We start from the raw sequence: 10,437 nt of genomic DNA, 5'->3' as shown, positions 1-10,437 counted from the left end.
AATACACTTAACCGGAAAAAAGCATATATTTCACCCTCAAACTTACTGCAACCAACATTGATAATAGAACATACTAATAACTTGCAAAGACAGTAAATAATCTTGTATTAATTATATACTATATTGGTGAAACTGTGGAAATATAAAGCTAATGTATTTGAAGACGTGGGCGGCGATATAAGTCATATAGAGCTTATCTACGGATGAAGTGACAAAAGAAGATGTTGCCATTTTAGTAAGGACCCCACGTTAACAAGTATCGATTGTCTTCTTTTTTGACAAGGTCCCTTCTCTCCTTTGATATTTTATTTGTTCTCTTTGATTTTAGATAGATAATGATTAATTATGAAGAATCTTTCGTACTATAAATTTTGCAATTGAAAAACTGAATGGCAGTTTTGAGTTTTCAAGTTTATGGATTAAGACGTCTACCTAGGCTGGTATTTAAATTTCTAATAAAATAATACTAATTTTTTTGGTGGTCTTGTAGAATCACTTTTATTGATGTTTCTAGATAGACAGAGAGCTAGAGAGGAAGAGACTTCAAGCACAAACTTGATACCAACACATGAATGTTTTTTTACAATTTATATATTTGGTGTTTTTTTTTCCCTTACATTTAAGTAAACTACCAAACTTTTGTAATTAACCAAAAAACGAAAAGATCAAAGAAAAATAGAAGATGATGTGTGTTATACAAGTCACAAGTTTAAAGTCCTTTTCTAGGGAGGAAAATGATAAAATAGATACTAGTGGAGGTTGCTTGCTCGCAATAGCTAGTGAATTATTCATGGCAAAAGCAACGAATTTTTCATTTAACAAGTGTAACATATGCAGAAGTCGTTAAAGAATTTATTTTTTATTATTATAAATTTCCATCATCATTAATATTTACTTTTGAGTTTTGTAACTTCTGTAGACAAAGTCATTACACAATCAAATTGCAAATTAAAAAAAAAAACTCAAAACACCGTTTTTTTTTTTTTTTTGGTTTTAACTCAAAACACCGTTCGTAACATATTAACAGTCACACCATAACTTCCACGACAGAACTTTTCACCCCATCTACCGAACCAAGAATGTCATTTGTTCTACATTTTTCTTTCACTGCTTTGTTCCCTACTTTATAAACTCGAAGATTGCTTTCTTTGATATTGTGCTTTCTTAAGTCAGTTTACATCTGAAATGAAGTTTAATCGTAAATCATCTAAACTCGTAATAAACTTCTTTTTTTTTGGGGCAAAAAATAAACTAAAGAATCATATTTGTATAAGCTTCTCAACTAACTCAAGATTCCTAAGTAGAAATTGAAAATATCTAAATAGAAAGATTCAACTGTCATGCACATACGCTAAAACGACATGAAAACGAAACTTCAACATGTGAGCCAGAGTGATCCACTAGTCGGACAAGTTTCTTTCACTTATACGACCCAAGTGTCCACCTTTAACGCCAATTACACCAAAACATTGATAATCAATATGAGACAAAATGTAATGCCAAACAAAGTAGACCCAGAACAAGAATATTCAAAAAAGGAAGAAAAATATTCACAAAAGAAGCAAAACATGATTTACATACAGAGACAAAGGAACACCAAAGTTACAGAAACATGTCAGTCAAGGAACTCTCACAGAAAGTAAAGTAATCTAAACTAAACTCATCGACAATGAAGTATTTCTGAAATCACCCTTTTAGGCTGATTGTGATGAAGATTTCCCTAGCGAAACTGATGCAAGTGCGTTCTTTGCCCTTTCTTGAAAGTTTCTTGTTTTGGTGAGTCTCAGTTTCATCCATAGCCTCCTCACGTCTATCATGTGCAAGGCACGGCCAAACAACTGGCTAGTCTCCCCAAGTATTCCCAAGCTCAGATGCGGAACATACATTGCCCATAATGTTTTCAAGCGTGATCCCATGATGGGGAAGATCAAAATTGCCACTTTCAAAGACAGAAACATCAATGCAAGTACCATATATGGATCTCTTTCTGCTATTTCTTTGACGGATGACCCGTTGAGTATCCATGTGATCAGGTTACCATCGGTTTCCAAGCTTGTTGGTTCACCTTCATCAACATACTGGACAGGTTTAAGACCTGAAAAGCCACAGAGATACACCAAGCAGAGCTTGTTAAAACAAAAGTTGAGCTAAATGATTTCCCAGCATTCATGTATCTTCAAAGGAATACAGCAGAAAGTACGAGAAGAAAGTATAAACAGAGACGCAGTCTCTCACCTGTTGTTTCCTTGTAAAACTGAATCAGGGATTCAAGATCCTTTTGACCATGGTATCGCACCTTCACTTTTTGATTCACCATCAGGATTGACGGCAAGCTATGAATACCATACCTAGAAAAGACACTGCAATAGTGAAAATCATGAGATCAATTGTCATGGACCAAAGAAGATGCCAAAAAAAAAAAGGATAAACACATTTAGTATTTTGGAGGATGAGCTACTCATGAGTCATGAAACAACTTCAAAAGGCTAAGAAGGTTATGCACAACAAACTAACTATTCTACATCTGATGATCACCCAAATAATAGCCTCTAGCAAAGCGTCATTCATTTTCTGTTACCTTATTTGTCATGTGTTGGTAAAACTAACTCACTAAGACGAAAAGTTTACCAAGTAGTGTAAAACACTGATCGATTACAGACACGTACTAAAAAATCTAATAAGCAACTAAAAATCATTTTTTTTCTTCTGCAAATAAGATATCAACACCCAAATTTCTTATCGTAAGTGATTCAAATGATCCCTGGCCTCAATATGTCTGATAAGATGCAAATGGAATTATACACATGTTCTATAGCCGAAGAAAATTCTTACGATGGTAAAGCCTGAGATTGCTCAACAATCAGGTGCTTTATGTGAGGAAACATTGAACTCAGAACATCAAATTTCGGGCGTACTGCACGTGAAAACTGGCACCGTTTGGTATAAAATAGTATGGATGTATAGGCATTTCTATGGTTTGCATCCATGAGTCTGTCTAGCAGGTCTCCATCTACCTGCATTAGTAAGAACACAAGTTTTGATACTTCTTGAATTACAAAAGCAAGCACAGATCCAAGTCCAAACCCTATATAGAATCACACATATATTAGTTATGCTATATCATATTTGCTGCAACTGACTAAAGAATGTGCAGATATTACATGATGAAGTTCTGTTGGTAGAAAGACCAGTACTGACACAAATAAAGGCAGGCATTAAAGAACTTTACCTATATTGCAGTCTTGAGATAAAAGAGACCCTAAATATCTCTAAGAAACAACAAAGTATGATCATGATAGGTCACAAATACATCATAGTTATATAGACTTATCCTTTCTAAGCAATCTAACCCATTTAAGTAGATTATTTCATCATGCCATGAACTAACATTTCCTGACAGCATATTTCAATTTCTACCAGCTAACCTATTATAGTAAAGAGTAAAAGCCTCTCTCTATCCATTAAAATTAGATGAGATGAGATCCCAACAAGTTGTTCTTCGCAAAGCACCCCACATCCAATCGAATGTATCAATCAATACTCATTGTCTAACAAATGATAGAACTTTTTACAGGTACCTCGATAGGAGGGCTCGGATAGAGAGAGCGAGGACATTTCTGCTCGATGCCGGATCGGNGAATGCGCAGATATTACATGAGGAACTTCTGTTGGTAGAAAGACCAGTGCTGACACAAATAAAGGCTGGCATTAAAGAGCTTTACCTATATTGCAGTCTTGAGATAAAAGAGATCCTAAATATCTCTAAGAAACAACAACGTATGATCATGATAGGTAACAAATACATCATAGTTATATAGACTTATCCTTTCTAAGCAATCCAACCATTTAAGTAGATTGTTTCATCATGCCATGAACTAACATTTCCTGACAGCATATTTCTAATTTCAACCAGCTAACCTATTATGGTAAAGAGTAAAGACCTCTCTCTATCCATTAAAGTTCCACTAAGATAGAAACACAGCTAACTAAGATTTATAACCAGCACTCCACCGTTATGAAAAACTTTAAGAAAATGTGAAAAAGGAAAGAACATTGGTGACCTCGACAATGAGTTGAGCAAAACTACAAGCCTATAAGGCTATAACGTTCTCCTAAAATACTTGTATGAACTTGTAAGAGCTTACGCTTGCATAATGAAAGATACAACAACAAGAACAAAAAACTGAAAAAAGGAGACTTGTTGTCACGACCACAACAGTAAAGTGACATGCGAAACAAGTAAAAAGAGGGCTCTTTCCTTGTACACTATGGAAGAGTTAGATGAGATCCCAACAAGTTCTTCGCAAAGCACCCCACATCCAATCGAATGTATCAATACTCATTGTCTAAACAAATGATAGAACTTTTTACAAGTAGGACGACGACGTACCTCGATAGGAGGGCTCGGATAGAGAGAGCGAGGACATTTCTGCTCGATGCTGGATCGGAACACAACGAATTCGAGATCGCAAATGTCAACAACGTAAGCGAACCCAGAAGGTACGCTTAATCCAGCTACCGCAGAGAAGAGGAATACGGAGACCCACAAATTCATCAAATCAGAAACCTAAATCTACGGCCAAAAGATACAGATCAACAAAAATATTCCCTAAGAGAACCCACACAAGAAACTTTTTTTAATAAATCAAAATCAAAGGTGTAATCGGATTGGAATTGGAGGAGAAAAGCTACGAGATCAAACCAAAAGGGGAACTCTTAGATTAAGCAAAATGAGAGCATAAAAAAAAAACTTTTAAAAGAGAAAATTACAGATTTCTCAGAGATATATAAAATTTGGGGAAAGTCTCAGATCCATTGGATACTATCACAAAAAGAAAAAGAAAAAAAGTATTTATTGTCACTTGATTTTGCAGAAACATACATACAGATGGAGAACGCCAAAGATCGATTCTTTTTTAGTTTCTCCTTCTTCTTCTTCTTCTTCTTCTTCTTTTGACAAATCTCTCAGTCGTCTCCTTCCTTTTTCTTTTCTTTTTCTCCACTTATTACACCACTTATCTTTCCGTGTGATAGGTGCATGTGTTCTAAAAAACATACATATGTCCCTTCCTGTTTGATTAGTTTATGTAATAAAAACCAACGACTCTGTCTGTTACCCTTAAAAAAAAAAAGGAAGGTTGGGAAAATCAAAGGCCCATTAATTAGACCCAATAAGGCCCATTAGTTAGCCCCAATAAGGCCCATTATTAGGATTTGACCTTTAATGTTGTATTTGACGGAGAAGTAGAAAAAAAGAGTTGTTTCTTACTTCTCTTCTCCTCTTTCTTCCTGATTAGATTTTTTTTAGGGCTTTGAAGCACGAACGAACGCGTGAAAGCTCCTTCAAATCAAGAAAAGAAAAAATGGAGGTTGCGGATAGGAGGGACGAGGAGATCAGGGACTCTGGAAACATGGACACCATTAAGTCTCACTATGTTACCGACTCTGTTTCCGAAGAACGCCGCTCTCGTGAGCTCAAAGATGGTCTTCATCCTCTCCGGGTTTGTTCTCTAATTCCTTAGTATCGATTGATTTTTATTTTTCCCAATTTGAATCTGATATTAGCTGAAACTTTGATCCTCGTGCGTCTAAGATTTTGGAGCTGGGGTAGTAGTGGAGGATTCGGATTCTTAAAATATATGTTTGTTGGAGTTTTTGTGTTTTCAGATTAGGTTTCGTGACTTTGTTTAGATGTGTTTTAGCTCAAATGTTATGTAGGATTCTACTCTAATCGGATTTTCATATTTTAGCTAGAGTCAGATTGATTTAGAGGAAATGTGATCCTCAGTGGTTCTACGTTTATATATTTTGGGAATGTGCAGTACAAGTATGCAATATGGTACACCCGTCGCACACCTGGGGTTCGGAACCAGACTTCTTATGAGGATAACATAAAGAAGATTGTGGACTTCAGCACGGTAAGCTCATATATACTAATGGAAGTCCATTCTTGAAGGGGTTCACAATTTCTTTATACTGTTCAATTTGCTTAGATTTGGCTTTGGTAATCTTAGGTTGAAGGGTTTTGGGCCTGCTACTGTCACCTTGCTCGGTCTTCTCTCTTGCCTAGTCCAACAGATCTTCACTTCTTTAAGGATGGGATTCGTCCCTTGTGGGAGGTAGGTGTTTCCATTTGCTGATTTTTCTTTATTGTCTTTGTGATCATCTCAACAATAAAAAAAAAAAAAAAAAAAAAAAAATNAAAAACAATTTACTTGACAAAGGTTTCTCGAATTTTGTATCTCCTACAACAAACCAACTGAACTGTCTTAATTCATCTCCTTCAGGATGGTGCCAACTGCAATGGAGGAAAGTGGATAATACGTTTCTCTAAAGTTGTATCTGCTCGTTTCTGGGAGGATCTGGTGAGTTTCTTTTCTTGTGGGCACTTCTTTTGAGTGTTGACACCCTTCTACTTCATTCAAAAGGAATTTTTTTGTAAAATTTCTTCGATTTTCCATCTCTCATACTTGGTGTCGAGGATTTTGTATCTGAGAATGTGTTTTATACTCATCCATTTACATGTATCTTCAGCTTCTTGCGTTGGTAGGTGACCAACTTGACGATGCTGATAACATTTGTGGGGCAGTACTGAGTGTCCGCTTCAATGAGGACATCATTAGTGTATGGAATCGTAATGCTTCTGATCATAAGGTGAGAGAACTATTAGCAAAAAGAACTGTCATTCTCGGGCTACTTTTGTTGGTACTTACATAGTGCAAGATTTTCTGTTAACAGGCAGTGATGGGTTTGAGAGACTCAATCAAGCGGCATTTGAAGTTACCTCACGCATATGTCATGGAATACAAGCCCCATGATGCTTCTCTTCGCGACAACTCTTCCTACAGAAACACATGGCTGAGAGGATGAACTTGAAGTGGACGGTTGTATCATGTAATGTGGTGAAGATTTGGGAAGCTCTTCTGCAACCTGGGAAGATATCTGGATTGAACCCTGTATCCAATACCATACTGTACCGGAGGCTTACACTTTCAGAAAAAGAAAACCCGGCTGCTTCTGTGTCAGTAGGTGTTCAGTCGTTTTATTGTTTCTAGATCTTGTCATCTTCAATGGTTTTTGTTCAAAACTAAAAGGATTCATTTTCAAAGAAAACTGGAGATCGAGTACTGGTTTACATTATGACTCATGTCTTAAACAGTAACAGTATGTCAATATACAATTTCGCTTAGTACTTTGGTCTTTAATGTACATCTACAGATAGAAAAAAACTGAATGTGGCACTGGTCTGGATAGTCCTTTGATCTCAACAGCTATAGTTTAGCTTCGGCAGATGATTGAAGTCCGATGATACCTGTGGTTCAACATCAAAACCTAGAGTGAATCACTTCACACGGGAAATCAGAAAATAAGATTAAATGGCGTTGCTCTGTGCAATACCGCATCCAACTCTTGAGCCTGCGTTTCCCGTTGATTTGCTAAGCTTGTGCCCTCCTGCACAGTAACAATCACAAAGAGATCATGGTCCTTTAAAATTGATAAAGGACATTATGAACCTACGAACAATGCCAAGCACTTGATAAAAGCTACATGAAACTACAGTCTTGAGATTCTATCCTTAAGTTTCTAAAAGTTCCTACCTTTCCCAAGGTCATCAGGGTCAGCATGTACAACAACCGCCCTACCGAGTATAGAATACTGCCCACTAAGCGGTATCTGTGAATTCAGAGAGAAGTCGAGATAAATGGTAAATGGTAAATGTGTGCTGGGGCTTGCAAAACCAACCGAACAGATGTAAATGGTTGAAGAAGGGAATCGTTTACCTGTTTATCTTTGATTGAGATTTCAGCAACACCTGAAAACAAGTCTCATCCAAAAATACTAGCATCATTATTCAAAGGGCACAAAAACTATGAAGATAATTAAGGAACAAAGATTATACCGTCTGATCCTGCAAGAATGTTACCCAAATCGCCTGCATGACGCTCTTCCTCATTTGGTGGTCCGTGAACTCGATTTAACGGATTGAAGTGAGGTCCTGAAAGTTAACATTTCCAGGAGAACTCAGCTATATATATCAAAGAAAAAATAACAGTATAAGCAAGCATCTATAGCTGATAAAGAGACACGAAGGTTGGTTTCTGGTTCTATTATCAGCTATCTTAATGGTTCTTTGAGCTAATTCTTTGGAAACACTAAGAGTCAATCTAAAGTCTAAACTAAATCTGATCCATACCAATCCAATTACACCAAGATCAAGTAATCTCAATGGTTCTTTGAGCTAATTCTTTGAAAACACCAAGAGCTAATCTAAACTAAATCTGATCCAAACCAATCCAGTAACACCAAGATCAAGCAAGATTATTCTTTTCAGTTTCAGATGAAGATTCTTAAGAACTTGTAAGTAGAACAAGCTACCAAAAAACTCCAACTCAGCAGAACCACAATTGTACACAAACAACCAACAACAACAAAAGCATCTGATTATAATCTCAAAATTTGTGAAAAATGTACAGTAAAAAAGACAGAGACGAACCAGTAGAGATGCAGCCATTTGTAGTATCCCCAAAAGAGTGAATATGAAATCCATGGAAGCCAGGAGAGAGTCCTGAGATCTTTCCAGTAACATGAGTAGTCCCTGTAACAAAAAAAAAAACTCAATTAACTAAAATAAAACATATCCTCATCTATTAGAAAATTCCACGCTGATAAAGAAAGCTCACCGGAAATGTCTTGTATGAACTGAAGACATCCTCGGACGTTGCTATCGCCAGCGATAAGAGCCACCGCTCTCAGATTGCCTCTAGGAGCTTCCATCATCGCTTCTTTGTGTTTGGGAACTGATGTGATTGATGAATCTATCTATCGGATTAAATTGAATTGAATTGTGTTCCGGTTAAGACTTTTAAAAGAACTAAAACAAAATTGAACCGGAACTATTAAATTCCGAACCGGAAAGAAGAACCATTGTATCCAAATCCGTGCCAATACAAAGTCTAACAGAAACAATGTAATCAAGATTGGTTCTGCTAACACAATTAAACTAAAGTTTCATAGATTGATCTCTCTTCTCGTGACTGTAACAAGCATCTCGGTAGGTTTGACGAGCTTGAAGGTGCAAACATCTCCAATCACTAAACCTAAATCTTTAGCCAAACGGATCCATCCAGCACAGAATCTTGATTGCTTATTATTAGTGAACTTATACATAACATCCCATGACGTTTCCCTTTCCGGATCATAAATCTTGAACATTGTTGTCTCCTTTGGCATATGCAACTTCTCAAACTTCTTTGGGATCCCCTGACAAATCATAAATCCTTATTGGATTAGTAACTCTCATATTTACATAAACCAATATGACATTGTGTATTTTACCAAGAATATGAGGTATGACTTCTTTATAGTGATGGTAAATTCTGGAACAAGAGTGTCGTCTTCAGAATCGTCACAAATAATTTCCACCTTCATCTTCTTCTTCTTTGATTTCTCAGTTTGTCTTCTTCCTGTTGATTCAGCTGTTTTGGGACCAAGATAGCTTGATTCAGACGAAGGGTACTCAAACATGTTCTCCCTTTGGTCTCTCTTGTTCCGAACTGTTTTCACCAAATTCAACCACAAAAGTGATTCAAAGACTTGTCTTCTAAATTATTAATTTCCCATAAGCATCACAAAAGCATCCTCGAACATTTTTACCGGAACTAAAAGCAACGGTAGGTGCAGATTTGCGCGGCCTAAGCAGCTCCATACCGTCTATCTGATAGATGTCAACACTAAAACACATATGTCCTTTGTGCGTAAAGGTAAGGTACTCGTTATTGCCCAAATCATTGTCACTCAAAAACTTATCCCATCCCTTTTTCTCCATGTAGTAGAAGCATAGGTTTCTAGATATTCTGATTGTCCATGAGCTTCGCCATGACACTTTCAACACAATGTTAGCCGATAAATCCTCCTCCGAGGTGCTTTTGATGAAGTTTCGAGGAATCCCTCTCTGTACACAAAGAGCAAGATTTGTTGATAAAAATAAGAAACAGAAAGTATGAGTGATCTAAAGTCTAATAATTAAGAAAAGGCTAATAATTAAGAAGAATAAGTATGAGAAACTAAGACCTACCATAATTTCAGAAGACAAGTCTTCCTTTCGAAGAATCTTGAAGAATGCAGGATTGTCTCCTTTTTCCATGACCTGACCAAACATTCTTTTTCTCACCATCTTTGGTTTCTCTACTTTCGATCAACCTCTCACTCTTAATCCTATTTTCTCTATATCTCTCTCACTTCTCACTCTCTACTTTTCTTTCAACTTTTCTATATCACATTGACTCACTCGCTTCTTCTCTTTCTCTCTCTCTCTCTCTGTGGTTATGGGGCAAAGAATGGGAGAAAAAGAGAGACCTGTTAAAACTTTTATTTCTAAAAACAGCCAAATGTAAAGATCCCAAAATTCTTTTTTTTTTTTTTTTTTTTTTTTTTTTT

The 10,437-nt window shown here is 36.5% G+C and overlaps 4 protein-coding genes across 8 annotated transcripts; 1 reads left to right on the top strand and 3 right to left on the bottom strand.

Annotated features, from left to right (window-relative positions):
• Window positions 1,446-5,063, bottom strand: LOC104735867 (5'-adenylylsulfate reductase-like 7). 5 transcript variants are annotated; one of them, XM_010455732.2, is made up of 5 exons: window positions 4,883-5,063; window positions 4,391-4,573; window positions 2,833-3,014; window positions 2,236-2,360; window positions 1,446-2,095 (listed from the first exon to the last, which is right to left on the bottom strand). In XM_010455732.2, exons 2-5 carry the CDS (start codon window positions 4,553-4,555, stop codon window positions 1,695-1,697), a joined length of 873 nt encoding a protein of 290 aa, XP_010454034.1. In that variant the 5' UTR covers window positions 4,556-4,573; window positions 4,883-5,063; the 3' UTR covers window positions 1,446-1,694. The 5 variants fall into 5 exon arrangements, with proteins under 5 accessions (XP_010454034.1, XP_010454033.1, XP_010454036.1 ...); XM_010455731.1 differs by having other exon boundaries at window positions 4,391-4,567; XM_010455734.1 differs by having other exon boundaries at window positions 4,887-5,063.
• Window positions 5,255-7,189, top strand: LOC104735865 (eukaryotic translation initiation factor NCBP). The gene is made up of 6 exons (XM_010455729.1): window positions 5,255-5,501; window positions 5,823-5,918; window positions 6,015-6,119; window positions 6,288-6,365; window positions 6,535-6,654; window positions 6,739-7,189. The coding sequence occupies exons 1-6, from the start codon at window positions 5,364-5,366 to the stop codon at window positions 6,868-6,870; spliced, it is 669 nt and encodes a 222-aa protein (XP_010454031.1). The 5' UTR covers window positions 5,255-5,363; the 3' UTR covers window positions 6,871-7,189.
• On the bottom strand, window positions 7,119-8,834 carry LOC104735866 (superoxide dismutase [Cu-Zn] 3). Its single transcript, XM_010455730.2, has 7 exons — window positions 8,682-8,834; window positions 8,495-8,596; window positions 7,901-7,996; window positions 7,782-7,813; window positions 7,599-7,674; window positions 7,399-7,452; window positions 7,119-7,312 (listed from the first exon to the last, which is right to left on the bottom strand). The coding sequence occupies exons 1-7, from the start codon at window positions 8,776-8,778 to the stop codon at window positions 7,272-7,274; spliced, it is 498 nt and encodes a 165-aa protein (XP_010454032.1). The 5' UTR covers window positions 8,779-8,834; the 3' UTR covers window positions 7,119-7,271.
• Window positions 8,917-10,325, bottom strand: LOC104735863 (B3 domain-containing protein At5g18090-like). Its single transcript, XM_010455728.1, has 4 exons — window positions 10,076-10,325; window positions 9,655-9,952; window positions 9,337-9,554; window positions 8,917-9,261 (listed from the first exon to the last, which is right to left on the bottom strand). Exons 1-4 carry the CDS (start codon window positions 10,172-10,174, stop codon window positions 9,010-9,012), a joined length of 867 nt encoding a protein of 288 aa, XP_010454030.1. The 5' UTR covers window positions 10,175-10,325; the 3' UTR covers window positions 8,917-9,009.

This window comes from Camelina sativa, chromosome 13 (genome assembly GCF_000633955.1).
Source record: "Camelina sativa cultivar DH55 chromosome 13, Cs, whole genome shotgun sequence".
Taxonomy (NCBI): Eukaryota; Viridiplantae; Streptophyta; class Magnoliopsida; order Brassicales; family Brassicaceae; genus Camelina; species Camelina sativa.
The sequence above is the reverse complement of the archived record's forward strand: the minus strand, read 5'-3'. Positions and strand labels throughout refer to the sequence as shown.

Excerpts from the sequence above, each read along its gene's own strand:
- LOC104735867 (XM_010455731.1), bottom strand. The coding sequence starts at position 5,056 with ATGTTTTTTAGAACACATGCACCTATCACACGGAAAGATAAGTGGTGT. Across the intron at positions 3,015-4,390 it reads ATCCGAGCCCTCCTATCGAG|GTAGATGGAGACCTGCTAGA; the intron begins GTACGTCGTCGT and ends TTACTAATGCAG. Across the intron at positions 2,096-2,235 it reads GTTTTACAAGGAAACAACAG|GTCTTAAACCTGTCCAGTAT; the intron begins GTGAGAGACTGC and ends GTGGCTTTTCAG.
- LOC104735863 (XM_010455728.1), bottom strand. The coding sequence starts at position 10,174 with ATGGTGAGAAAAAGAATGTTTGGTCAGGTCATGGAAAAAGGAGACAAT. Across the intron at positions 9,953-10,075 it reads ACTTGTCTTCTGAAATTATG|AGAGGGATTCCTCGAAACTT; the intron begins GTAGGTCTTAGT and ends CTTTGTGTACAG. Across the intron at positions 9,262-9,336 it reads AGTCATACCTCATATTCTTG|GGGATCCCAAAGAAGTTTGA; the intron begins GTAAAATACACA and ends ATGATTTGTCAG.
- LOC104735865 (XM_010455729.1), top strand. The coding sequence starts at position 5,364 with ATGGAGGTTGCGGATAGGAGGGACGAGGAGATCAGGGACTCTGGAAAC. Across the intron at positions 5,919-6,014 it reads AGATTGTGGACTTCAGCACG|GTTGAAGGGTTTTGGGCCTG; the intron begins GTAAGCTCATAT and ends TGGTAATCTTAG. Across the intron at positions 6,120-6,287 it reads GGATTCGTCCCTTGTGGGAG|GATGGTGCCAACTGCAATGG; the intron begins GTAGGTGTTTCC and ends CATCTCCTTCAG.
- LOC104735866 (XM_010455730.2), bottom strand. The coding sequence starts at position 8,778 with ATGATGGAAGCTCCTAGAGGCAATCTGAGAGCGGTGGCTCTTATCGCT. Across the intron at positions 8,597-8,681 it reads GTTCATACAAGACATTTCCG|GGACTACTCATGTTACTGGA; the intron begins GTGAGCTTTCTT and ends TTTTTGTTACAG. Across the intron at positions 7,453-7,598 it reads CCCTGATGACCTTGGGAAAG|GAGGGCACAAGCTTAGCAAA; the intron begins GTAGGAACTTTT and ends GTTACTGTGCAG.